Below are 27,079 nucleotides of genomic sequence, written 5' to 3' on the forward strand. Positions count from 1 at the left end.
TCCTCCTGCAGCCTCCTGCTCCTCCTGCTCCTCCTGCAGCCTCCTGCTCCTCCTGCAGCCTCCTGCTCCTCCTGCTCCCCCTGCAGCCTCCTGCTCCTCCTGCAGCCTCCTGCTCCTCCTGCTCCCCCTGCAGCCTCCTGCTCCTCCTGCTCCTCCTGCTCCCCCTGCAGCCTCCTGCTCCTCCTGCTCCCCCTGCAGCCTCCAGCTCCTCCTGCTCCTCCTGTTCCCCCTGCAGCCTCCTGCTCCTCCTGCTCCTCCTGTTCCCCCTGCAGCCTCCTGCTCCCCCTGCAGCCTCCTGCTCCTCCTGCTCCCCCTGCAGCCTTCTGCTCCCCCTGCAGCCTCCTGCTCCTCCTGCTCCTCCTGCTCCCCCTGCTCCCCCTGCAGCCTCCTGCTCCTCCTGCTCCCCCTGCAGCCTCCTGCTCCTCCTGCTCCTCCTGCTCCCCCTGCAGCCTCCTGCTCCTCCTGCTCTGAAGGAAACTCGACCGGTTTGCAGTCGCAGAGCTCCGGCGTAACTGAAAACACTGAGCCACAAAGATTCAAGGTGGAAACGACATAATATCCGAAAAGCTGCATTATTGTCAATTGTTCCGATTCTCACAGATCGGCCTCATTTGCAGGCTGCTAATATTGAGTTTGGGATTCATCGCAGGGCTCTCTTGTCTTCACACTCATCTCCAACAGGAATTTGAGAGAGCAAACTATTGATCATCCATAACCCCACTGGCAGTTTGTCAATATCATTTTCACTTAACGTTTCCCACGGATTGTAGAAGTCAATTTGAAAAAGCAGAGCAGGGCGTATTCAAATCTAGTGACCGTGGCTGATGTGGCTCTCGGTGAACAACATGAAGAATTTTTAGACACGTTGAATTTTTACACACATATTTTTTGATGTTGAAACAAATATCAGAAGCAAAAAAAGATACGTACTTGAAATTCGACAGCTTTTAAAATTCAAAGTCTGATTTTGATGGTAAAAAAAAAAAGAGTTAGAAATTCTAGTTCAGAATCTGATGGCACAGTTTTATTTCCATACTCCAGACCGGCCCACCGGTCCACCAAGCAGAGGTGGAATGCAATCCACATGCAATTAAGTTTTTGGAACATTTCACTGTATTTTGCATCAGAAGTTTAATTAAAATTGGCTTCATGTGGAAATTGTAGTATTTTTCAGTGATTGTTTTGGTTTTGCATAAGTATAGTCTATGTTTATTTATTTATTTCAAACGAAGGAACAATTAAAATCAGATGAAATGATGGAAAAGAAAAATCATGAATCCAATTGTAATATAGAACACATCTAACACATTTGAAAAGCGGTAGGGAGAAGCCGAGGCTCGTCAAGCCCGACCCACATTCTACACCATCGACGAGTGAAACAAAATCCAATAAAATAACTAAACAGGCAGTTAAAAAAAAACAAAAAAAAAAACCCAAACAAACAAAAAAACAAAACTACTCCTATCTGGCTATTGACCTTGGTTATCAATGGACTATTTGACCATTCGGACCAACTCGAGATGAAACTAGGCTGAATGTGGCCCTTAGATTTCAAAGTGCTAACTAACATTCAAAAGAACTGGGCAGGTGGTTGTAATATTGTGGCTGATGGGTGCATGAGGCCATTGGTTTGGAAATAATTTTCACCCACTGCGGTCAGAATGAAGGATTTGCTTCCGTTCGTCTGGCCGGACACGGTGTTTGTTCTCGTCGTCTTTCATTCTGCCTGTTCCAACACACCGATATTCGTTCTGGAGGAGACGAAACCGGAGAGACTTGCTCTGCACCGCCGCATTCTTCCGGAAGCCTCGATTACTTGTTGGAATGTGTTGGACCTTGGGAACATGAGTGATAGAAGAATTTCGTAGTAAAAAAAAAAAAAAAAAAACATCAGTGAGACAGAATGCACAGCAAATCAGACTGAGAGCGATTTGCACAAAGTTTAAGATCATTTTATTAAATTATTCTTGAAAGAAGAGACAAAGTCACGGTACAAGCCTTTGCATGATTGACCAGGAGTTTGTCTATATCTAAAGTCACACTGTGTCTTCTTAAAGCCAGAAATTGTTTGGAGCTGAATTGGAAAAACCCCAAAAGCAGCACCGAGGTTCCGACAGAACTTCTGTTCACCCTGGAACATCCCAGATTATTCCTCATTCTTTAAGAGACAAAACAAGGTTCGAAAAAGAGACATTGAGTCAAGGGACACTCTTGTAGTACATCCATATAATAAGGAGCAGGATTGGGTCTGGCCCGTTCCCATGTGAGCAATGCCTGTAATTGCTCTGCTCATCTGCACGTCTGTTGCTTCCTCGTATTGTCGGAGGGGGGGAGGAGGGGGGGGGGGGGGTCCTAATATAGCTCCCCACCCACTAGAATGAAGATCAGGATTAGCCAGAAATAGTCTCTCAATGGAGAGCTAATGAAGTAAGAGGCTGAGACACTCGGTCAAACGTGGAGGACCGTGAAAGAGAAGATTAACCCGTGACGGTACGGTTCATGTTCCTCATGGCGAGTTCAGCATCGCTGAGTCACTCCGGTCCGTAACTCTTTCTGGGTTTGAAGGTCGGGCAGTGAGAGACTGAGTGAAAAACCGCGTCATGTTTGCGTTTTAATTTCGGGAAAGTTCCAACGCTGAAGACGTTGTAGAGCTGTTAGCATGCCAGGCCACTGCTGGACGCTGTTGATTGTTTCTGTCCGGTTGTTCCATATCAAAGCCAAAAGCTCGACTTCATCCAGCTTTGACATGAATGAACAATTTCCTCTGGTCCCATGGAAAAGATGCTTTGAGAACGCCACCGGTGCAGCTGGATAACTTTCCCGGCATATTGTCCTCAACAGGCACTGCACGGCGATGTCGCTATGTGCCTGATCAGAAAGGAGCTGTAGGGGTTGCGCGGCGCATTCGCGACTCTGCAGGCGGAAGAGGACCGTCTCAATAAGCAGACAAGGTCATTGAAGAGCTGGTCTCATCGCGTATGCACCGGGGATACTCGCTCGCGAGGCAGCAAACACGTCGGGTCTTGGGGTGATTTGAAAATGGGCCGAGAATTACGCGAGAGAGCGCACTTTACACAAGTGCACGTCTTGTTAGGGGCTCATGAAGAGGGACGGAGGCACAGCAATTACGAGAAGCGACTGCGGTTTGAGTATGACGCACCTTCAGGTCATTAAACGCCGACTGACACCGTGACATCAGCAGGAACCACGTACATGTCCGCGAAACGAGGTTCTATAGGAAGCATTGGCATTTCCTAGGCTAAAGGAGGCTTGAAGTGAAGCATTAGTCTTTCCTAGGCTAATGGAAGCATCAGTGTTTCCTAGGCTAAAGGAGGTTCTAAAGGAAGCTTCAGTGTTTCCGAGGCTAAAGGAGGTTCTAAAGGAAGCATCAGTGTTTCCTAGGCTAAAGGAGGTTCTGAAGGAAACATCAGTGTTTCCTCGGCTAAAGGAGGTTCTAAAGGAAGGATTAGTGTTTCCTAAGCTAAAGGAAGCATCAGTGTTTCCTAGGCTAAAGGAGGTTCTAAAGGAATCATCAGTGTTTCCTAGGCTAAAGGAGGCTCTATAGGAAGCATTGAGTCTCCTTTCCTCAGCTTAGTGAGAATTCCAACGCTCTTTATCATGGCCGCCACTTACACACTTGCAGAGTTTAGGAAAAGTAATTAGTAAAGGAGATATGAGGGACTATTCGGATGCACCCCACATCTGATCACTGTCAAGAGACACAACCATTGGGCATAGCGCCACCTGCTGGAAACAGGAAGTGGAGCATACATGCTCTGTTCTGGATGAAACTTTACACATATCAGAACATTCTATTATTGTTTATCCCACTAAGAATATTACAATACGGCAAAACCTACATGTATGATGTTTGCAGGAAAAAAATTTGAATTTTCTTGAGCATTTTTTATTTATTTTTTTACTCACGAAGCCATGTGTTTATTTGTAGTCAAGATCCAGCCTCCGGCTGAAAATGTCAAACCATGCAGAGAATAAAAACGCCTACTTAGTTATTTTCAATAGTACAGGCGGATTTAATGATCACATTAGGCTGCGTTTAAGAGAAAACACTGTTTGGGTTTTACGTGACAAACTTCTCTCATGCAGGCCCATTAAATCCTTCTCCGGTCACGTCGGGACACGCCGCCGCCGAGTCTCTCGGATACGAGTGAGCCGACGTGTCAAATCAAAGCGCAGACTGCTGCTCGTCACGCACGTCTCAGATCGGAAGCGACAAACTGCAGTCTCGCTCGCACAAACTCGGAGAAAATCCAGCAATGTCGCGTGCCTTCCCTCGAGCCGGGGCGACAGCACGCCACGTGTCGAGCAGCATCACGCAGGAGCCCTCGCCTCGCCTCTCTTCTGACACCCCGGGATTAACACCCTGGATGCAAACAAGCTTTCCTAAAAGTGAAACAAGAGGTCACGTCGTGAGGAACATAATGCAGCGTACGTCGTTCCCAGTAAGAAGTCCTGCTGTGGCTTCTGGGAAAACGAGTTCTCTCAATCGGGGGGGATTAGCGGCGAACGCTGAACTGGTGGAAACATTGTTAATTACATCATTGCATTTCGGAGGGGGGGTTTGGGGGTGGGGGGGGGGGGGGGGGGATTACGTCTGTTTCCGTCGTGTTAGCTGCCAGTTGTTCACGGCTCAGCAGACAATTACATAAGAAGAAACAGGGTCAATGAGTCGGAAAGGAGTGTGGATTTCTCTGTGGTGTGTGTGTGTGTGTGTGTGTGTGTGTGTGTGTGGTGTGTGTGTGTGTGTGTGTGTGTGTGTGTGTGTGTGTGTGTGTGTGTGTGTGTGTGTGTGTGTGTGATGTGGGGAACTAATGTGCGCTGTGTACATGAATACATTTAACTTGTGCATCTGCCTCACTTATGACTGTCCATTCAGAACACAGAGAGAGAGAGAGAGAGAGAGAGAGAGAGAGAGAGAGAGAGAGAGAGAGAGAGAGAGAGAGAGAGAGAGAGAGAGAGAGAGAGAGAGAGAGAGAGAGAGAGAGAGAGAGAGAGAGAGAGAGAGAGAGAGAGAGAGAGAGAGAGAGAGAGAGAGAGAGAGAGGGCATTTCAAATGGCATCAAGCTGCCCACTTCTCCATAGTTTCGTGCCAAAACCCAAAAATAGGCTCGAGGCTCCAGGGCTGGCAGTGGGAGGGCCGAGCGAGCTCACGACTTCATTCGCCGACTGTTCGCCAAACCTCCGTCTTTGCAAAGGTCTGATTTTTTGCAAACTTAATGTCATCATGAACAGAGGGTTCGGGTTCGGGTACCACTAACCCTGACAGAACTCTACATGAATGAATCATAAAAGGGTAAAACATTCCTTTTTATGTATTTTGGACACATTGGACCATTTTGCAGTTTGTTTTTTTCCCCCATAAATTACTGTTGCCATTATTAGTCTCCTGTTTTTCAGCCTGTTTTACTCCACCTATATGATCTGACAACTGTTTTCTCAATTTAAAGCAACTTTATAGAATATTTTGTTCCAAAATGTTCAAAACTCTTTGAACTTGACTATAGAAATTTAACCATTTATTGCATTGAAAACCTCTCACTTTTTTTTTTGTCCCTGATGACTGTTTCCCCTTCTTCTTCTTCACTTTGGGTAAACGGCAGTTGGCATCCATGAAGTTGCACTATACCGCCATCTGCTGGTTCCAGCTGGTCCACACCATTGCCACCTCTCAAAGACAAAGAAAGACAGACACGTTTGTTTTTCTTTTCCACAATTGTAATGACGTTTGTTGACCAAGATCCAATCAGACAATCTGAGATTGAGGCAGAACCTGTGCGTCGTCTCCAATTCTCTCCAGATTCAAACATAAAAACCTCGTTTGGTTTCTAGTTCTTACTGAAAAGAATGTAAATCTCAATCCTGTCTTGAGAAAAAAAAAAAAATCTGCAATTCCTACAGCTCCGGAAGATTTCTGATCTGCATGATCGTGATTTATGCTTGGACCACGAAGCAGTCCTGCAGGCTTTCTGTCCTGACTTGACGCATCTTACAGTCGCGAAGAAGAGAAACTCGCGGCTGCCTTAACTGAGTTATTGAAACTCGTGAAATGTGCAAAAGCAGATGGGTGTCATCAGACACTGCAACAGATCCAGACGGGTGACTCACAGGCGTAAACGAGCCACGGAGGTTCCGGCAGCCCGACTCGACGCTGCTGCATTGCAGAGCAACGCTACAAGTGCTGAGTGCAAACAAGAGGAAGTAGGAGTTCTATGAGATTCTCCACAGAGGAAGCAGACAATAAGAGGGCAGGACGTGTGTGTGTGTGTGTGTGTGTGTGTGTGTGTGTGTGTGTGTGTGTGTGTGTGTGTGTGTGTGTGTGTGTGTGTGTGTGTGTGTGTGTGTGTGTGTGTGTGTGTGTGTGTGTGTGCGTGCGTGTGTGTAGTCATGTTAGATATGCTTGGCCCCTTGCCAAACCAGCTAATAAACAATTGGGCACCATTTCTTCTGGCAGCCAACCAGCTAGAAATCAATCCCTTCTCTCTCATACACACACGCACACACACACACACACACACACACACACACACACACACACACACACACACACACACACACACACACACACACACACACACACACACACACACACACACACACACACACACGTTTAAACGGCATCACTTGTTGGGCCCAAACGTTTACACGTTGAATTTCCCCTATACGTTCCCTATACCTTGTTTCGCGTCTCCACGGCAACAGCACGAAACACCAAAACAATGTAGTTTTCATGCTGGGCCACTGGAGGGCGCTGTTGGTTGGTTTTTTATAATGAAACCACACACGCGCAGAGAAATCAATAAACAATAAACGTTAACAATGGCGAGTACACAGACATTCGTATAGACAGACGACCAAGTACGACGACTGTCAGCCATCAAAGCACCAAGTCCCAGGAGAACATGGACCGGGAGTGACGACTCTGGAGGAACACGTTGTTGTTGTTGTTGTTGTTGTTGTCCATCTACTGACTATGTGCAGTAGCAACGTTTCCATCACCTTCAACGTGTTGTTTTCGCCCGTTTACGTGGCGTTTTCAGTGGCTCCAAGCCTCGCTGCTGTGCAAATGGACACCCACGTTTTTTTCCCACTTAGAATCGTTTCCAATAATAAATAGGCTCTAAAAAAAATTGACCGCATGAGTTAGCTGTCACCTTTTTTAAAACGCGCAGGCTCGAGTGTTCAGGTCCTGTAGCCCACAACGCAGGAAAAACAAGCGTTCGTTCACATGCACAAACCAATGCGCTGCAGCCGTAATTGAATGAATGAATAACTAAAGGATGCCCGAGCTGCTTACTGTACACACACACACACACACACACACACACACACACACACACATGCGAGCGCTGCAGGTTATTGATGGGGGCCCGCTCTGTGTGTGCACTGGAAGTGGAGTACACTGCCACGCAGCAGCGGGAACCATCACCATAAACCAGCATATTAAACGGATGCAGTTGGCTGGTGAATCGATCGTGTGCATTAACCAACAGAGCTGCAAGAATCCACCAGAGCGCACTCTGTTTCAGTGGAACTGAAGCCACGAAGGGAAAAATACTGGATTAAGTAGCACAAATAGTGGTTTAGTCGAACCCAAAATAGGAGCTCATTCTTATTGATCATGGATTCAATAATTTAATACATTCTAGTTTTGATTTTAACCCACGATAGAGGGTTAGGGTTCGAGGTTACACAATCACTGAGCAAGACCCTTGACCCTCATCGGATCCTGAGATTTCAAAGGTAATTGCAGCAATTACTTGCCGAAATATATTCAGTTTCAAGAAACTCTTTCGATATCGTAGCACACAAAACAAAAGCTCTCTTTCGTGACCAAGATCCTTTCTGCTTGGTACTCTGCCTGGACTTCCAACTCGAGCAAGAGTGGCGGTAAATGTTTTGACATGATTTCGTCCCAAGGGAATTTCCCTACCCTTTTTAAAGGTCAAGTGGGGATGCTACAGGGAGTCGAGCTCCGCTCACAGAATCAGTAAACTGAAATCCAGTGACAGTACAGATGATTTTTATTTTATTTTTTTCGTGAATTAACTTATTTTTCAAGAATCATGGCCCGTTGGTGGATCTATTTACCAAATATATTGGGATATCATATGCGCCGTGGCAATTCATTACATGTGTTAAATCCTTATTAAAACCTAAAAGCTTTATTTGATTTAATTTATTACTAAATATTATATTGCACCCAGAAAACTGTGCGATAATTATAAAGGAACACAATTTCTAGCACCAGAAGAAAGAAAAGTAAAGGTCCACGACACTAAAAGTTCCTTGTCAAAGCCCGGTGGCACTCGTTTGCCTTTTCCTCAATAAACTTCTTTGTCTGGACAATGACTGAAAACGGCATCCGTCAATCCGACTGAGCTTAAGTAGACAAGCTATCGCCTGGTGGAGCCGTTTCTAGTCATTAAACAGTAGCCCGGAATGAACTGCCTTGAAAATTAGTCCACATTGGACAACGGACTATTTCATGAAGACTTTTTAACGATTAAGTAAAGATTTGAGTTCCTTAGTCTTTGGAGACAAAGGTACTTAAGAGCTAGCGCGCAAACATTAATGCTCACGATTAGTGTTCTTGTGTTATTTTGAGATTCTAACTCTGTCTCTGGTTTCAGGCTCCTTTAAATCCCCCTCCTCGTGTCTGATTGCTGTTTCTCTTCCCTGAAGTGTGGCTGGGATTTATGTCGGCCTCTTCTTGTGTGTCTGGTTCTTCGGTGTTTCAGAGTGAGAGTTGTGTCCCTGTGATGTCTGTGTTCCTCGTGCTTGTGACAAATGGCATTTTCAACCATGCGGCCGCCAGGGTTTCTCCTTCTTCACAGGCAGGGGGTCGGCAACCTTGAACACTCAAAGAGCCGTTTGGACCCGTTTCCCACCGAACAGAACACACTGGGAGCCGATTCAGTTGTTGTTGATTTCCGCATTATTTAGCGGCCGCCTCTGCGGCGGTGAACGTGAAGCGTCGTTCAAACTATGTCACCTGCCGTAAGCCCTCCTCTTAATGTTCACAATACGCCACTCCACAGCACCGCAGTCTTTCCACGAGGTTCAGACGCTCCTCTCAGTAGCAGGAGAGGAGGAGGTCCAGCGGGAGATGGACACTGCAGTTCGGCTTGAGAAAGTTTTCCACCGCATCACAGATAAAGGTGATGACAACTCTCCGCCCCACTATTGTTTCGTAATGCATCATCCACAACCCGCCGACCCCTGTTCTAAGAGAAACTCCCCACCTTTATTCAGGAGAGAGTGAAGCATGGAGCTTTAGGCCCAATGAAAGCCGACACACAAAACAAAGAAAAGGTCAGACAGAATGAGTCATTTTTACATAAAGACACTTTATTAGCTTATACATACATCTCTGGATATAATAATTAGCTATATAATACCAAGAAGTCAAAAATAATAACTGTAGTTGTATAGTTATAAAACTAAGCAGATATACTACTCTTGAATTTTTAAAAACATAAGTCTTTGATAATATATTATACTTCCTGTCTTGTTTCATTTGTCACCAAATCTAAAAAAAAAAACCCAAACTCACAGGTTGAAGAGGTTATACAGTATGGACCGAGGATGTGTGGACTTTCAGCTTGTCCATCATGTCACCGGACAGAAAAAGTCACTCCAGTCCGACGGAGTCCTGCTTGAGAACCAAATCACACCGATCTCAGCTATGCTAGGCCCGAAGAGGAAGATGGATGGTTCTAAATAATGTGAACAGATGAAGGGTGTGGTTGAGTCTTCTTCCATTTGGTGGTCATTTTTCTTACGTTGATCCACGTCTTTTTAAAAACCGGCCTGGCAGTAATGACACTTTCGCTTTTTTTCAGTTAATCAAACAGCATTGGACATTTTTGTAAACTTTCAACAAAGTTGTGCACGTCCACGATCATGTACCCAGGAATGTGGAAAAAGCATACCCACAGCAGCGTATACGCCCAGTACGTGGCTGAACGCTTGAACACGAGGTGTTCAGAATAGCGGAACGTCGTCGGTATAGGAACGGACCGTGACACAAAAAAAGCTGAACAAGGAGCAGAGAGAATTAACAAACATCCTCAATCAAGAGCGTTTTTTTTTTTTTTTTTAAAACCCCCATCTTTAAAACACTGGGTAAAAAGCCTCGCAGCCGCGTGGGAGTGGAATTTGATTTGATACCAAAGTATAAGATGGCTGTGCGAGTACGACCTGGCGTCACGTCTAAGCCTTTAATGCACCCGTCACATGTTGCTGCATACTTTTTAGATTTCATCGTCAAAGTTTCAACGCCCTGTTGTCGGGAAATCATTGAAGGAGTCGTCACCTGGGGGTAACGCACCCCGGAGACGTAAAATGAGACACAGGGTGATTTGTAAATACTTGTCCCGTGAGCGAAGGTGACGGGTTCCAGCCATGCTCTGACGTGACACCAGCGGAAAACGTGTGAAATTAGACCATTAAAAAAACACATCCTGTCCTCAGTTTTGGCCATCATTTTTCTTTGACAGTGACAATAACCTGAACATGTGGGGACATAAGTGTGCTGGAACAGTGACATTGTGAGGATTTACTGTCCTGAGGGGATAACAAACAAGCCCCTCTTCACATTTAATCACACGTTGGTATTACCGCTAATTAAGTGAGCTGTCGACACCAAATGAGCTGAATGACATTATAGAGACGTCCCCAGGTCGACCAAAGTGTTGAGTTATTTTATTTAAAGGAGTCCGCAGACCAGCACTGTATCTATACAGGTACTACTGATAGATATATGTGATTTCGTAAACTGACGTGAAGTATTGTGAGTATTTCATCTGAATGTGAAGCTTTTTTGAAACCAAAACCAAAAATAACCACAAGGTTGTTGTTTCCAGCGGATTGTTGTCGTGTCAGCGGGGCATTAAGAGCAGGTCTGCGACCAGTTGTGCTTCAAAATGCTATCAAATAAAATATCAAGTGGTGAGTTTGGAAAGAAAATAAAACGCTGCCCATTTTAAATCTCAGACAAATCTTCAATAACTCTGTGTTTTAGACTTGTTTCAAGAAGACTTGGCGTCAGAAATGGAGACGTTGAAACACGAGTTCGTCACAGAAGAAAGTCGCCAATACGTTCTACAATTTTTAAATTGCTCGGCTTATTTGATCTGTGATGTGGTTTCTGACACCTTCATCGCAGCTGTTCGAATGATGGCCAAAACTCTCCCCAGAGAAAGTGGCTGTTGGAATCTAAAATACCCGTGTGCTTCAATTGCAGCTCCGCGTGACCCTTTAACGAAGGTAGCTTGGTTTGTCGGAGGAAGGGGTGGGGGGGGGGGGGGCTGCGAAGTCGTTCCAAAAGAGGTAGGACTTACATTTGTTGGCGACACAACGGTTCTCGTCGTCTTTATTCCATCTTTGTCTCTTCTTTTGGCAAATGCAGCGAGCGACATTCAGTTTCTCTGAGGAAGTGCATAGCGGCGGCGACGGGCAGAGAGTCTCACCACGTAGTCGACTCCCATCGCCGCTCTCGGTCCTCCACCCCCATCCCTCCCCCCCCCCACCCTCCCCCACCCCCCGGGGTGTGTGTGTTGTCACTGCAGCGTCTGATGGAGAGGCATGTCGCGGTCAGGAGGCATCAAAGCTGAAAGACAGCAGGGAGGAGAAGTGTTTTAGATGTGGCTCAGCAGAACCAGGCCGCTCGCCCTCTGCAGGTAAAGACGGGGGTGGGGGGGGGGGGCTGATTTATTCACCCATCAGGAACCGCTTCTTCATTAAATATTAAACCCCCCCCCCCGTGCCGTCGCTCAGCCAGTGCATTAACGCAGGGATCACACCAGGGTGACCTTTTATACACGGAAACACGCAGGTGAAGTCGACTTGCAGGTGACGAGTCGGAGCCTCCAACTGTTGTTCCAAATGGAATCTTCCCCCTCGGTTGACGTCGGACACCGAAGCAGATCCACATCTATGAATCAAATGATGCGTTTCCATGTGCAGCTTTATGCTTTGTGTGTCTTTAAAAGCCAAGTCTTCGGTCCTCCTCCTCCTCAGCTACGCATTTTTTTCTGAGTGTCTCCGTCCGTATGGACGTTTTAATCTGAAATGTACAGCCTGACACTGATAGATTCACATTAAGACGACTTTCTTACTCGTTTCACTATTACATGTCACGGACATATTTCTCTCGCTCTCTAAATTTGCAGAAAGTCTCCACCTTTAACTCTGTTTCTACAGAAAGTCTTCCAGTTAAGAGTTTTTTTTCTATTTTTTTCCACACCACCGTCTCCTTTGTCGGTTTTTTCTCTGCAAAAGTGTCTCGTGTGAAATGGCTTTGTTGTATTTGGCACTGCAGAGGTTAAATTGAATTGGATTGACAAGGACAAAAACATGTCAATTCAAATGAAGATCTTGGAAAAGCGAAACAATAGGAAGTGGTCTGGATGAGACTGTGGATTTATTTGCGATGAGGTGGTAGACCACAGGGGGGGAAAAAACTATATTATTAGTGAGAAGGAACAAGTTTAACAGGCAGTAGAAAAACCTCCAGAGAACACTAAAACGCTGGATTAATTTGGGTTTATTGTTTTACCCTGATCAGTGTTTCACTTTGGGTTTTTTTTTTTTTCATTAAAAATGAAACCCACAACATAAATGCGGGTAACATCAGTGACAGAATTGAAGGTTTCGCACCAGACGGCCTGCGATTCAACAGAAATTCATGACTTTTTTTTTAAGTGCTTGGCTGTCGACTGTGAGTCTCGCTCCGTCCGACTCTCCGGACTGAAGGGTCGGGCCAGCGGCCGCTTGATTGACGGCTGTTCCGGACTGTTCCAGATGGTCTGTCCACCCCCTCCAACCCCCCCCATCCCTCCACCCCCACCAGAAAACCTTTGCAACTAACTTTTTCTATCCATCAGCTCGACTCTAAAGATGTTACAGAAATACATTCCGAGCGTTGCTAAGAAATTAAGGTATTTTTTTTGTTGTTTTTTATTTTACTGTCGCTCAACCTTTAACCTTTTTTGTTTTCATTTTACTGTCGCCCAACCTTTAACCTTTTTTGAAAGATCACAAGGTTTCATAGCTGAATTGGGTTCAGCTCTCGACTAAGACTTTATTTTCTCAATAATCCACACTTTTGACTTCAGACACATTTTCTTTTGGCGAATTCCATAAAAAGTGATAAGAATCTCCCAGAGCTTTCAGGTTAATGCAAAAATATATCTACACATATTATTGAAACTTGTGTATCCATTATCAAATGGAGTGATTTTGGCCATCTCTTATGTGTTTTTTTTTTTTTTTTTTATTGTCCAGTGACCCCCCTCCCTCAGTCGCCAATGGAAAAAATTTTAGACACCCAGATTTTTGGGATGGACACCCAAAACAGCGATTTCTGCCTTACAGACATACATCCAAAAAAAAAACAACCAACCAGCCAACCGACCGATCGACGAACAATGAAATGCAGTTTTTGAATGTAAAAAAAATTCAGTACATCGTGATCAACAAATCAACTAAATCAGTGATGTGATTCAAAACCACTGAGCAGGAAGAATGATCAAATTGAAAATGTTCCTCAGCCTCATATCTTTGTAATTTAGCGTCTTTTGTGCGATGAATGATCATTTTCCTGAGTCAAACAGCTGTGACTCATGAAGTTTCCTCACTAGAATACCTTTAAACACATTCTAGACCTGAAATACCAGGGTTATGATTCCAACCAATCACTGCATGGGGACCCTGTGTCTATATGTGTGTGTGTGTGTGTGCAACACTCACCTGTCCCAAAGCTTTACACTCCTACAGGAGCCGGTGCAGCATCCAGCCGATATCAGAGCTGCAAAAACAAAGAAGAGAAAACATTCGGAAAGTGGCTTCGTGAGGTGTGACTACACAACAAAAACACAAAAAAAACATCATTTTCTTTCAATTGCTTCACTCTTTTCTCTTCCTGTCAACGCTGCCTGCGACCCGTCATGGGTGTTCAGCCACCGGCGGCACTTCCTGTTGCCCATCATCCTCTCCTGTCCCGTCTCCTTCGCGGCAGCTGCCTGAGACACGTCGCTTTGTCTCAAGACGCCTCATTGGAAAACCTTCAGGTAAGAGTCGGCCTTCACAGCTGCGGAGCCCGAACCAATGGGATTTTTCTCCCCGCCGGTCTGAACCTGGAATCTCCTCACGTGTTTGTTGTGTCACGTGTTTTATTTAGTTGTGTTCCGTCATGTTCTTTTAAATAACATATCTGGTGTTTGGTTCGTTCAATATCAACTGGTCCTGTAATTTCAAATGCTTTTTTAATTTTTAACCGATTCATTGTTGAATCAATTATTAAAATAGTCGTTACTTTAAAAGCCCGACACATAACGGTACTAATAAAGCAAAGAAAGCCACAATCCAAATTGGCTGAGGCCCCCAGCAGGTCTTTAAAAACTGGTCGGACACACAAAATGTGGCGTAACGCTGCTATTGTCTACGGTTCCTATTGATTTTCAGTTAAATATTCGGGCACGCCAACATTTTAGAGGAACTGAACTGTACGATCTTCTCAGTTCTGCTCATTATCAATATATTTCTCTCCCCAATGCACGGCTTCGATCAGTTTCTGCTCTCCATCACTCATTTTATTGGATTTAGCAGTGTGAGGAACGGCCAACATCATAGCTGCAGCTCCGGGTTTTGTCTTCTCCAAGGTTAGAAAACAAAAAATCCATCTAGAACAGGGGTGGGCAATCCTGGTCCTGGAGGGCCGCAGTCCTGCACGTTTTAGATGTTTCCCTGCTCAAACACACCTGTTATGATGATGAGGCTCTGCAGAAAGCTTGACAAGGAGCCACGAATTTTCTGTATTGATGTGAGGAGACGTCTAAAACATGCAGGGCTGCGGCCCTCCAGGACCAGGATTGCCCACCCCTGATCTAGAGTTTTCTAGAGTCCAAAGCAAACCTGGGATCCCAGTATCAGGAAGTACTCGTACTCATTAAAGATCTCTGATTACAACCATTTGGAGACATTTGGACCAACAGAGTTCGCACGATGTCGCCCAGTCGTTTAACTCCTCAGTGGATCAGGGGGATTTGACTTTCAGCCATGCTACATGCTACATGCTACATGCTCACACAGCAGAAATGTTGCATCCTAAACATGATTGAAGTGTGACTGATCGTGAGCTGAGTCCGTCAGTACAAATAGAGGAGTGTGTCGATAGATGCTAAGCACTGGTCTATACCCTCTGTTGGCTGTTGGAGGTGCCCGACGTTCATGGCAATACATGTCCTCTGCACATGGAGTTTGAAGAAGGCTGGATGGTATTTTAAAAGGTACTGCTATATGGTACGCGGCATTGGCAAGTAGCTAAAGGGTTGGGGTTCGTCACTATCAATCAGTACGGTACTCGGTACCTCAACGGAGGGGTGGAAAATCATAGGTTGTTTATTTTTTTTCCTTGTACCATCCACAATTTTTCTTGTGGGACCACGTGAAGACCTGTCCCGCCTCGCGACGTTCCCAAGTACTGAAAGTGCGGTGGGGTTGTGAATGGTGAACATTTGTGAGAGGGTGAACGCATGAAGTCGTTACATAAGCGTGGCGTTTAGCGTTTTAGCTCAGGGGGAAAGGGAGGGGAGGCGTTCGCTGTTCTCCAAGTGAGCATGTGGCCCGGCAGCTGTGGGCAGGAAGGAGAGCCTGACCACTGACTGTGGTCATCTATCAACCCTCCAACACAGACTAACCACTCCGTGTGTGTGTGTGTGTGTGTGTGTGTGTGTGTGTGTGTGTGTGTGTGTGTGTGTGTGTGTGTGTGTGTGTGTGTGTGTGTGTGTGTGTGTGTGTGTGTGTGTGTGTGTGTGTGTGTGTGTGGTCTAATTAAAGACTAAACACTGGCGGATCAAACTGTGACGCTTTGTGTTTCGCTCTCCTGTACTGTGAAACACATGCTGACCTGCTTGCACCTCTGGTTGCGTCTCTGTGGTATAGGCACACACACACACGCACGCACACACACACACACACACACACACACACACACACACACACACACACACACACACACACACACACACACACACACACACACACACACACACACACACACACACACAGAGGCCTCTGGGCTGGTTCACAGCTGTATGCTCTGCTTCACTTCAGTGCACCTCAGTGACTGTCAGGGGCCGTGATGGAGGGGGGGGGGGGGAGGCTGTGTGTGTCTGTATAAGTGTGGTTCACTTCATTACGTTGTATGTCAGTTTGATATATTTTGTGAGGTTTTAATATCCAAGGAGAGAGAATAGAAAAATGGTCGCTTTGAACGAGAGGACCGGTTTCAGTTGTTCGAAGAGTGCGCACACACACACACACACACACACACACACACACACACACACACACACACACACACACACACACACACACACACACACACACACACACACACACACACACACACACACACACACACACACGCTGCAGTGATTTTGAATACCTCTCAGATGAAACAGAATGGGAGCCACACCTGGACTGTTTTGTTCTCCCGCTGCTACAAAGAGATTTACATTTAGTTTTTTTCCCCCCCGCTTGTTGAGCGTGGTCAGTGACGGTCAGCGTAAACCACCACGGAACACATGCATATGCAAAATGTGGAAGATAACAGGAGGCTGTGTGTGTGTGTGTGTGTGTGTGTGTGTGGGGGGGGGGGGGGGGGGGGGTGGGGGGGGGGTAGGGGGGGTTCAAAGCTGACTGGAGATAAATTGCCAGGGAAGCAGCTGTTGGCCTAGTTAACAGGCCTGTCCTTAATGCAGGACCTCTGAACACACACACACACACACACACACACACACACACACACACACACACACACACACACACACACACACACACACACACACACACACACACACACACACACACACACACACACACAGAGCCTGCGTCAGCCTGTCAGCATGCGTCACACACATTGTTAGCCCCCTGTTCGGTTGGGTTCAAGTCTCAGCTGCAGAGCCGGACACACTCTCTCTCTCTCTCTCTCTCTCTCTCTCTCTCTCTCTGCTGGCAAAAAGCAAGGCAGCACACACACACACACACACACACACACACACACACACACACACACACACACACACACACACACAGAGATTTGACTTCCGGTTTTCTATCAAACCCACGCAGACACAGCAGTTGTTTCTGGCAGAACAAACAGATTGTCGGAGGTTTAGCCGGCAGTGAGTGTCCGCCACTCTCTCACCTCCCATCCCTCCCTCCCTCTCCTCCCTCCCTCCCTCCCTCCCTCGGGCGAAGAGCCAGCCAAGCCCTCCGTCTGCCCAGCTGACCGGGTTCGCCAGTCAAGCCGAGATGAGAAGGCATCAGACACAAGTTTTGCGGGAAATGTCACCAGTCGGAGCTGGGATGCTTCAGGCAAAAGGTCCGATCAATTCACCTTTGAAAGAGAAGCACCCAATCCAAGAGTTTTTCAAGGCCTCTTGTTAAAAAAAAACAACCCAAAAAAAGCAAAGACAGATTTTTCACTGAAGGTCACAGCAACAAGTATGGATTTAATAATGTCGGTATGAAGCCATAAAGTGACGGATTAAAATGAGGTCTGTACACGTGTCTGCTGGTTCAATGAGCAACAAACAGGCACTGAGCAAAGATCGTCTCCTGGCCACCGGGGGTGCCCTCATCCACCGGGGGTGCCCTCATCCACTGGGGGGGTGTCATCATCCACTGGGGGGTGTCATCATCCACCAGTGGTGCCCTCATCCTCCGGTGGTGCCCTCATCCACCGGTGGTGCCCTCATCCACTGGGGGGTGTCCTCATCCTCCGGTGGTGCCCTCATCCACCAGTGGTGCCCTCATCCACCGGGGGTGCCCTCATCCACCGGTGGTGCCCTCATCCACCGGGGGGTGTCCTCATCCACCGGCGGTGCCCTCATCCTCTGGTGGTGCCCTCATTCTCCGGTGGTGCCCTCATCCACCAGGGGGTGTCCTCATCCACCAGGGGTGGATAAATAAAGTTTCTTCTTCTTCTTCTTCTTTTCATCCTCTGGTGGTGCCCTCATCCACCGGGGGTGTCTTCATCCACCGGGGGCATCAGTTTAGGAGTGGTGGTTGTTTTTTTAATTGATCTGCCACCGACAAAACATTCTTTTCTTAGAGTTGCTAGAAACTGAGCATCACTTGCAACGTGCGACTGGAATGGAAGCAGTCTGGAGGTGGGGTTGGAGGGGGGGGGGGGGGGGGGGGTGCGGTGGGGCGGTATTGAATAGTACACCTCTCTTTTTTGTATAATATGTGTGGATTTAACCTTCATTATTCAGTGAAAGTCATCCTGACGCACCGTTTGCAGATGAGGATTTGGAGTTCTAAATTTAATTTGACGTGCAACGTTTGAAGAAAGGCTTCACCTCGAAGAGTTCAGACGGCGTGCGCCTCCCTCGGTGTGTTTACGCTCACATTCACTTCACCGACAGCTCAAAAAGCCACAGGCTGACACAAATATTTTGCTTATGATTATTAATAGAAGCAAGATGGATTATGTATTCCAGTGCTCCTTGACAGTGGCTGTGGGACGTACGAAGACAAAAAAATTTGGGTTGTATTAAAGTAAGTGTTCTTTAAGTCGTGTGGAAGCAAATTCTGATTTAGTCTTAGTGTTTTCACGCCACTTAGTTTGAATCCAATTTGATTCTTTTTAGTCTAAGTCTAGTTTCAGTCGACTGAATCCACACTTGACTAAATGTTTCTCCAGATTATCAGTCTGTTATCGAATTGCGTGCAAGTTTCGCTATGCAACACAGACACAGATTCAACAGTTGTAACACCAAACATGTAGGGATGCACCGATACCGATACCCGGTATGAGTCCTCGTTCTCATATAACTGCCACCGATACCACGACCACGATACCACGACCACGATACCACGACCACGATACCACGACCAGCGATACCACGACCACGATACCACGACCACGATACCACGACCAGCGATACCACGACCACGATACCACAACCACCGATACCATGACCACGATACCACGACCACGATACCACGACCACCGATACTACGACCACCGATACCACTTTACGGCAACGCGCGGTTTACGGCACTTTACTGCAAAGCGCGAGCCGCCAGCGGAAATTCTGACATTTTATAAGTAAGTCTATGAAGCAAGAACTTTTAAGTATACTCAGATTACAGTCAGGTTAAGTTACTGTGTATTCTTCACCGGTTCTTTCCTGTCCCTTTTTTTTTCTTTGATGATTGTCAATTTTTGCAGTTTGTCCTCCATGTGAAGGGATGAATGCTGCTGGACACAGACACATAAACGAAAGACCCACATGAAGAGCGGTTTCTTTCTTTCCTTTTTTTTTTTTTTTTAAGGAAAGAGGAGAAAGGAAGGAACGAAGGAGGACTGAATGCAGGATGGAAAATGTCAGCACACAGATGTACGAACACACTTTCCAGAGACCGTCTGAGGAATACTGATTTCATTTCAACTCGACACCAAAGCAACCCGTGTTCGCTGTTCACACACACAAACACACACACACACACACACACACACACACACACACACACACACACACACACACACACACACACACACACACACACACACACACACACACACACACACACACACACACACACACACACACACACACACACACACACACGCACAGACAAAATCAATTAGACCACCAGTGGCTAAATGGGCTTATCTGAACAGCACAAGCTTATTACATGAAACCCTTAAGCTCTGACTGTGTGTGTGTGTGTGTGTGTGTGTGTGTGTGTGTGTGTGTGTGTGTGTGTGTGTGTGTGTGTGTGTGTGTGTGTGTGTGTGTGTGTGTGTGTGTGTGTGTGTGTGTGTGTTTTACATGGGAACACACGTGCGTATTCTACAGGAATGTAAATCTTCACATCCACTCTATTTTCCTCATTAATACTCTTTGAAACAGTCGAACGAACGTGAAATACTTTTCCCCGTCGTTTCAGCTCGACTTAATGTGACTGCCAGCAAATATTCCAAAGCGTTCCCTCGTGGCTCCCCTGCTGGAGCTGTTTGTGTGCGTGTGTGTGTGTGTGTGTGTGTGTGTGCGTGTGTGTGTGTGTGTGTTTCTGTGTTAATGTGTGTTTGATGACTGTTCTCTGGATGCAGCGCAGGTCGTTTGAAGTGAAGAACTGAATGTAATTTTAGAACACTGTTATTTATTCCTCCTTGTTGCCGCGGTCATTCTGATGGGTTGATTAGAAGATTCTGGTATTCGAATGGTTTTTGAGCTGCGTACAAAGGCCAAAACACAACAGCTTAAATGGTTAAGGTAGTGAAATGGTACAAACAGGCAGAGCGGTGGACACTTCTTTAAATAATAAAAAAAAAAAGACAAAAAAAAAACAGCCTACGTATGTATAAGATTCAAAATGGCTAAAAGAACCGATGGAGCTAAAATAACATTAATGGCTTGGTCAGCTAAAATGGCTATATTGGCAAAATAGCTGGGAAAATAACGTAAACCACTAAAATGCTATAAAATGTAAAAAGAAACGAGTCAAAATTGCCAAAAAGAATTGGCTAAAGGGCCAAAGTGGCTTCAATCAAATTGGATAAAGGAAAGTTAAAACGTCTCAAGCTGGTAATATGAGGGGGGGAAAAAAAGGTTAAATTGCCTAAATCCTCATGAATTTGGCTGAAAAAGTCAAAACTACTAATAAAAAAAAAAACGTGATTGGGCATCACTCATTCTGACGAAAGCACGGCGGTTTAGCGAGACAGAGAAAAAGAAATCTCCTTTAAAGCTGCATTTTACTGGAGTACAGAGCCCGTCTGACGGCTCTGCAGCGCCTACTAGTGGCCATGGGGAAATCACACAACACTCATGGATAAAATCTGTATTTCCGGTGGGAAATAAACCTGCTATTTTGCATAAAATCCCCCCCCCAAAAAAACAATAAGAAAAAACTGCATGGTGATAACAAACTGATCCTTTTGAGCAATTGACTCGGTTAGCGCGTCCTTTCTTCCCGTCGGTGTGGACCGCGGTCGCCCGGCAACCGTAATGATTTCTGCAGCGCTGGGGTGGAAGCGCTCTATATTACAGCTGAGGCCATGGGAAATAGCCGCGGCAGATCCCTGACTCAGCTGCTAGCGGAGGAAACAATAGTTGGCGGGATGTCCTGAGCCGTATACGGGAAGGAGATACCGCATTACCAATCAGACGCCGATGCCGGGCGCCACGCCGCCACCTGCAGCCCCGGTGACCTCCGGCCTGCAGGGGGTCACAATTGTAATCTGAGTAAAAACGACCTGTGTTTTCAAGTGAAAGCTCTAATTAAAATGTGCAAAAGTTGAAAAGGCAACTTTTTGAAAACTCTGACTCTGTCTCTGTGTAAACAGGAGAAGAAAAAAAACGCAACTTTTCTGAAACACAACGACCACAGATGCAGTTGAACGTCACTATTCGATGATACTTTGGGTCAGAAAGCTGCTGTTCCAGCATTATTAGACATGTTTTATATATTTTTTTTTCCCCCAGCTGAATGAGCTGGAGGAGAGTCTCACGTTACTGTTTCTGCACGTATTCGATGACTCGTCGTTTCAGCGGCTGTATCATCGCGCCGCCGCTCCGGTTTCACTTCAGCGAAGCTTCAGGCGTTTCCTGGAAAAGCCCGTCGCTCTCTCCACATCGCCCGGGTTTCATCGTTGAATTTAGTTTCCTATGAAAATCCCATTATCAGAAGATGGACGACGAAATCTGATGTGGACACTTGGTTTTCTCGCTTATTAAAGCGCTGAATATATTCAATCAAACCAGTGGGTAATTTGTAATTTTAGTAGTTGCCGTTGCAGCATCGAGGGCACAAATCGAAAGATACATGATAGCATTAAAAGTCTTGAGAATACAAAAAAAAAAAATGTCAATAAATCACTGAAGACTGTCGGTTACTAGTCGATGAAATCCCCACAGAACAGAAAGTCGTTTTCCTAATGATTTAAAAAAAAAAAAAAAAAAATGTTTAATGCTGGTTTCTCTTTCATCTTCTTTCATAATTCTCCTCCGCGTCTTCATTCGTTCTCATTTCCGCCCCCCGTCGGCTCCAACATGTGATAACGGGCCCTAACAGAGACGAGCCGGTGTGAATCTTCATTAAAGGCCTTCATGGAGGGCCGCCACCTTTACAAATGGAGGTCATTACACCCACTGCCGTCTCCAACGGCCTCGGCAGCATTAAATAATTGAAAAAGCCGCGATGTGACTTTTTTTTTTTTTTTTTTCTCCTTTAATAGTAGCGCTGCTATTTTCCATACATGCTGTTCCCAGAGCTCACGCGAACCCCCCCCCCCCCCTCTCCCCCCCCCCGAGGGGCCGCCGCCGCTTTAAATCAAACGCCTGCATGTTGGAGAAACACGTTCATCAAAAATGCATCGGCATTCGGCTATTAATATTATTTAAATGTGTCGTGGAGACATTTTTAAATGACAAATGTACGCACACAAGATATTTTAAAGTGAATGATTTACACAACAGCATATTCAAGGGGAAAAATGTAAACTTTACTTGTGGTTTTTTTTTCGGCGTCGGTGTTTGGGGCCACTGGAGGCGCGGCTTTTCGAAAAGGTGGATGTGACAAGAGACTGGGGGCTGATCGGTTAGTCGAATTTTCATCGTGATTACGATTTTTGGCTCCAGATGACGATGATGTGGTGTTTTCGTTGTGAGACGCGCGCCTGGCTGCCAGGACCGCCACCGTCAGACAGGAAATGACGACGCATTTAACTCAATGCTGTTCAAATTCTGACCAAGGGCGGTTTTGAATCTCATTTTTGACAATCTAGTGTTTTTAGATCAGCCTCTGTCACAGTTTTCATTTTTATACTTTAAAAAAAATCCCATGGCGGCCGGATTAGGTCGTCTGGTGGGCCGGTTCTGGCCCCCGGGCCTCATGTTGGACACCCCTGCTGTACATGCAATGGCAATAAAGGAATATTGCACCTATAATACCTTTTATTGTCGCTTTGGGTGAGCATACATGTGATATGTAGCAGGGAGATATGATGTAGTCAAGCCCAAGTGCCTCTCAGGTACGACAGCGACACAAGCTGGATTTTGATTTTGTATTAATGGGAAACTCTACGTTTTTTTTTGTTCAGGAGCAGCAAACTGGAACGAGTTTAACGTCACAGGCTGCCAAGGAAATTAAAGAGCAAAACAGTTTCCGAGGTTCAAAGTTCACGACAGAAAATGTGGCTCATTAAAGCAGCCGCTCTTTGTGGATATTAAAAACACAACGCATGATAGGAGGTGAGCAACTTAAAAGACATTTGACCAGACTTTTAAAGCCGTGAAAACTGAGGTTTGAAACTGCGTTTTATGATCGGTAGTAAAAAAATGTGTTTCCTGCCGACTCACCGGTTGATTACAAACAAGTGAAAGATGAACATTTTATGACCTTACGGTGCAAATGTAGGTAGAAAAATGTAGATAGCAGTGAGAGAGTGGATATTACATTATGCAGACTTTACATAAACTATCCATGAATAAACACGGAAACCAGAGGCGAGCTAGACATTTGAAATCTGTATAAGGTTAACAATTAAAGCAAATGTCCAGGAGGATCCCACATGGAAAGAACCTATACGAGGACATATGCGCATATATGAAACCTATAAGCAGCTTATATGCACATATATGCGTATATATGCCACATATAGGCAAAATTGAGGTGCATATATGTGAATATACAGGCCATATAGGTCTCCTGTACTGCTTCTTTATTTCCACATATATATAGCCCATATCTCACTTTGGCAACTGTCATACATTATCAAGGCAATAACTAAGAACTAACTAAAAAACAATTACGTAAGAAGAACATATAGGTGCATATATGTACCTATATAGGTACCTGTATGCACGTATATGTGTACATATATGTGCATTTATGTACATATAATATAGGAAAGCGGCCAATTTTATATATGTCACATATATGAAAAACCTATATCGTAACCTATATTAAAACATATATGTTTATATAGGTTCTTTCCATGTGGGATAGTGATGTCGTATTTACCGACACTAAACTGACACCTTCTGTCCTCAGGATTCACAAACTGTACGGAAACGCCGGCAAACAGACAGGAAAAGGAAATAAATCTGTATTTAAAAAAAACAAAACTAGAAGTTACCATGTGCCTACCGTTGTACAGACTCTGGTGGTGAGAATCCATGTCGTCCCCCATCGCCCTCCGCTGGCTGCCGTCCCTCCCCGGGGAGCCCTCGCCGTACCTCGCCTTGCCCTGCTGGTAGTGGTGGTGGTGGTGGTGGTGGCGTATGGACTCCGGGCTGCCCACGATGACCCGCCCCTTCCTCAGGTGCTCGGGGGTAACCGCGGCAACCGCGTGTTTGGGATCCGGACCCCCGCAGCAAGGCCCCGTGGCGTTCGCCTTCCGGTGCCTCTGGCTCAGCTCCGGGCTGGACTTGGCCGAGCCCCGCCCACTGGCCGGGCTCCGCCCACCGGCCGGCCCCCCCCCCGCCGGCCGGGCCCCCCCCGCCGGCCAGGAGCAGCTGTTTGTGGGCCAGCAGGTCCGAGCTGCAGGGCGGCCTGGCGGGGGACCGGCTGTGCTTCTCCGGGCTGCGCGGCCCGAGGCCGCGGGGGTCCAGGCCGGTGAGCGACCCCCCCCGGGGGCGGCAGGACTGGGGGAAGGTGTGGTACTCCGGGGTGGAGCTGTGCCTCCTGCCCGAAGGCTCGCACGCGCCCCCGGGCTTCCCCGGGGGGACGCCCCCGGACGTGGACCCGGCGGCGGCGGCGGCGGGGGGGTGGTGGTGGTTGTGGTGGTGGTGGTGGGGGTTGTCGGGGCTGTCCGTGCTCCCCGCGCTGGAGGTGCTGCTCCCGTCCCCGACGTCCCGCAGGAGGCCCGGCCCCGGCGCGCCTCCCCCCATCTGGGACAGGCTGCTCTGGCTGTCTATGGAGCTCCTGCAGCCCGGGCCGGCGTGCCCACCGGTGCCCCCGACCCCTCCCCCGACCCCGACCCCGCCCCCGACCCCGCCTCCTCCTCCTCCTCCTCCTCCGCTCGCCGCCGCCGCCCGCTCCTCCTCCAGCATCACACACACCTCCTTCAGCTCCAGGTTGTCCCGGACGACGTCGGCCTGCCGCTGCTCCAGCTCCCGCAGCTTCTGCAGGTAGACGGCGACCTCCTTCCTCATCAGGCCGGCGCTGTAGCGGCCCAGGCGCTGCCACTCGCGCGACACGCGCTTCCCCTTCTGACGGTCGTCGTCCAGGAAGCAGCACAGGTCCCGCAGCTCCTGGTTGTCCTCCTGGAGCTTCTGGTTCACATCCTGGTCCACACACACACACACACACACACACACACACACACACACACAGAGGGATTACATACTGCTCCTGAGTATCAGTCAGTGAACATAATTTACCGTATTTTCCAGACAAGATAAGTCCCTTCTTCCGTTTTTTTTTTTACTCGTTTGTTTGTTTTAGCATCTGCTTATGTCCTTTATATTTAGAAGCAACTACTAAACATATCATAATACATTGATACGGACCATAGCTAATCTCAATGGGACATGTTTTCAAGCGAGACATTCGATTGAACGTTTGTATTTTTATTAATTTATTTTTAGCAGGAATAACCTCGAATCGTCTGTGATTTACTTTGCGTGAGCAGCGAATTCTCAGCGGGCCGCCGGTCTATTGAAGAGCCATTCAAGGACAGCTCAGGAAAATCACTGGTCTGTGGATTAATGACACTCAGAGCTCAGTTCTGTGGCGTTAGAAACAGTAAACTGACTCCAAATCATGTATAAACCTCACACATAGCAAGTTCAAACGCTGGACTCTTGTTTCTTCATGGTGAGATTTTATTTGTGCACAACTTCTATTCAAATATTAATAGTTTATAACATTGGTGGACTTGACTGAAAAAATATTAAGTCTAAACATTTAGAAACTAAAGTGTTATGTGAACACAATATAAATGATTTACCTTTGAAAGTGATGAGTTACGATTTTATCCAGCTTAATGATTATAAAGCTAATCTTTTGACTATGATATAGATTCTAAAACTGCACAAAAACACTAACAAAAAACAAAACAAAACTCCTTGTTTGGTTTTTTGTCTGACAATGACAATAAAAAAGCCACTTTATTTTAATTTAACAGACTTTGAACAGTGCTTCACCAAGTCCTGAGGGCCACCACAGTTAAATTACAATAAACTCATAAAACGTTTGTTTCTTGGTTTCCTATTGGAAGGAGTTTCCACAGTGACCTCGAACGAGTGGGAAACCGACTTCAACAAAACACCTGCATTCATGTGGGTTTTGCGTTTGTTTGTTTTTTAAGCTTTTGACACAAATTTGTGTTTTGACATTATATTGAATCAATTGAAAGATGAGCATTTTATATATTAATATGCACTTTATGGTTCCACGACGAATCATTGTGATTCTGGATTGAATCTTTATTCTAAGTACCACAACTCGATGAAATTGAAGATTTTAGAGTTAATTTGAGAAGATTTGTTTGTTTTATTATTGGTTTTCTGTAGTTTGTTAATTCTGTACTTTTCCTCATGACGTGTTTCAACCCAACTTAAGATCACGACACAACAAGTTCCCCAAATTCAGGGAGTTCAACAAATAACGTGCAACAGGTTCAAATGCTTTCAAATATTTTTTAAGCCTTGATGAAGGTGAACACACAGTAACGGCGAGCTCTCCGCGGGGGGGTCGCCAGGTCCTGTGCAGTGCGGCCCTACCTGCCTCCCCCCCGCCCAGGTGACCCCGCCCATCGCAATCTCACCTTCAGGCTCCGGATCTCGTTGAGGTGCTGCTGGAGCCTGCGGTTCACCTCCCGCATCAGATTGCCGTGCTCCACGATCACGCCCCTCTTCTCCGCCTCTGCCCTCCGCAGCCGCCGCACCAGCTCCTCTCTGCCCCACTTCAGCAGCTCCTCGTCGCGGATCTTGGAGAGGTCCTCCGCCGGCCCCGGTCCCGGTCCCGGTCCCGGTCCCGGTCCCGGTCCCTCCGCCGGCTGCTGATGCTGATGCTGCGCGCCTTTCTCCAT

The 27,079-nt window shown here is 46.6% G+C and overlaps 1 protein-coding gene across 1 annotated transcript; it reads right to left on the minus strand.

Annotated features, from left to right (window-relative positions):
* Nucleotides 1–2,834: 2,834 nt before the first annotated feature.
* Nucleotides 2,835–27,079, minus strand: LOC308138644 (uncharacterized protein; the record flags this gene model as incomplete). The annotated part of the gene is given in 5 exon segments (XM_080507858.1): nucleotides 2,835–2,913; nucleotides 13,774–13,831; nucleotides 24,193–24,493; nucleotides 24,495–25,331; nucleotides 26,816–27,079. Coding segments are annotated over 5 exon segments (1,539 nt in total).

The sequence above is a fragment of the Blennius ocellaris genome (genome assembly GCF_963422515.1).
Source record: "Blennius ocellaris genome assembly, chromosome: 13".
Lineage (NCBI taxonomy): Eukaryota > Metazoa > Chordata > Actinopteri > Blenniiformes > Blenniidae > Blennius > Blennius ocellaris.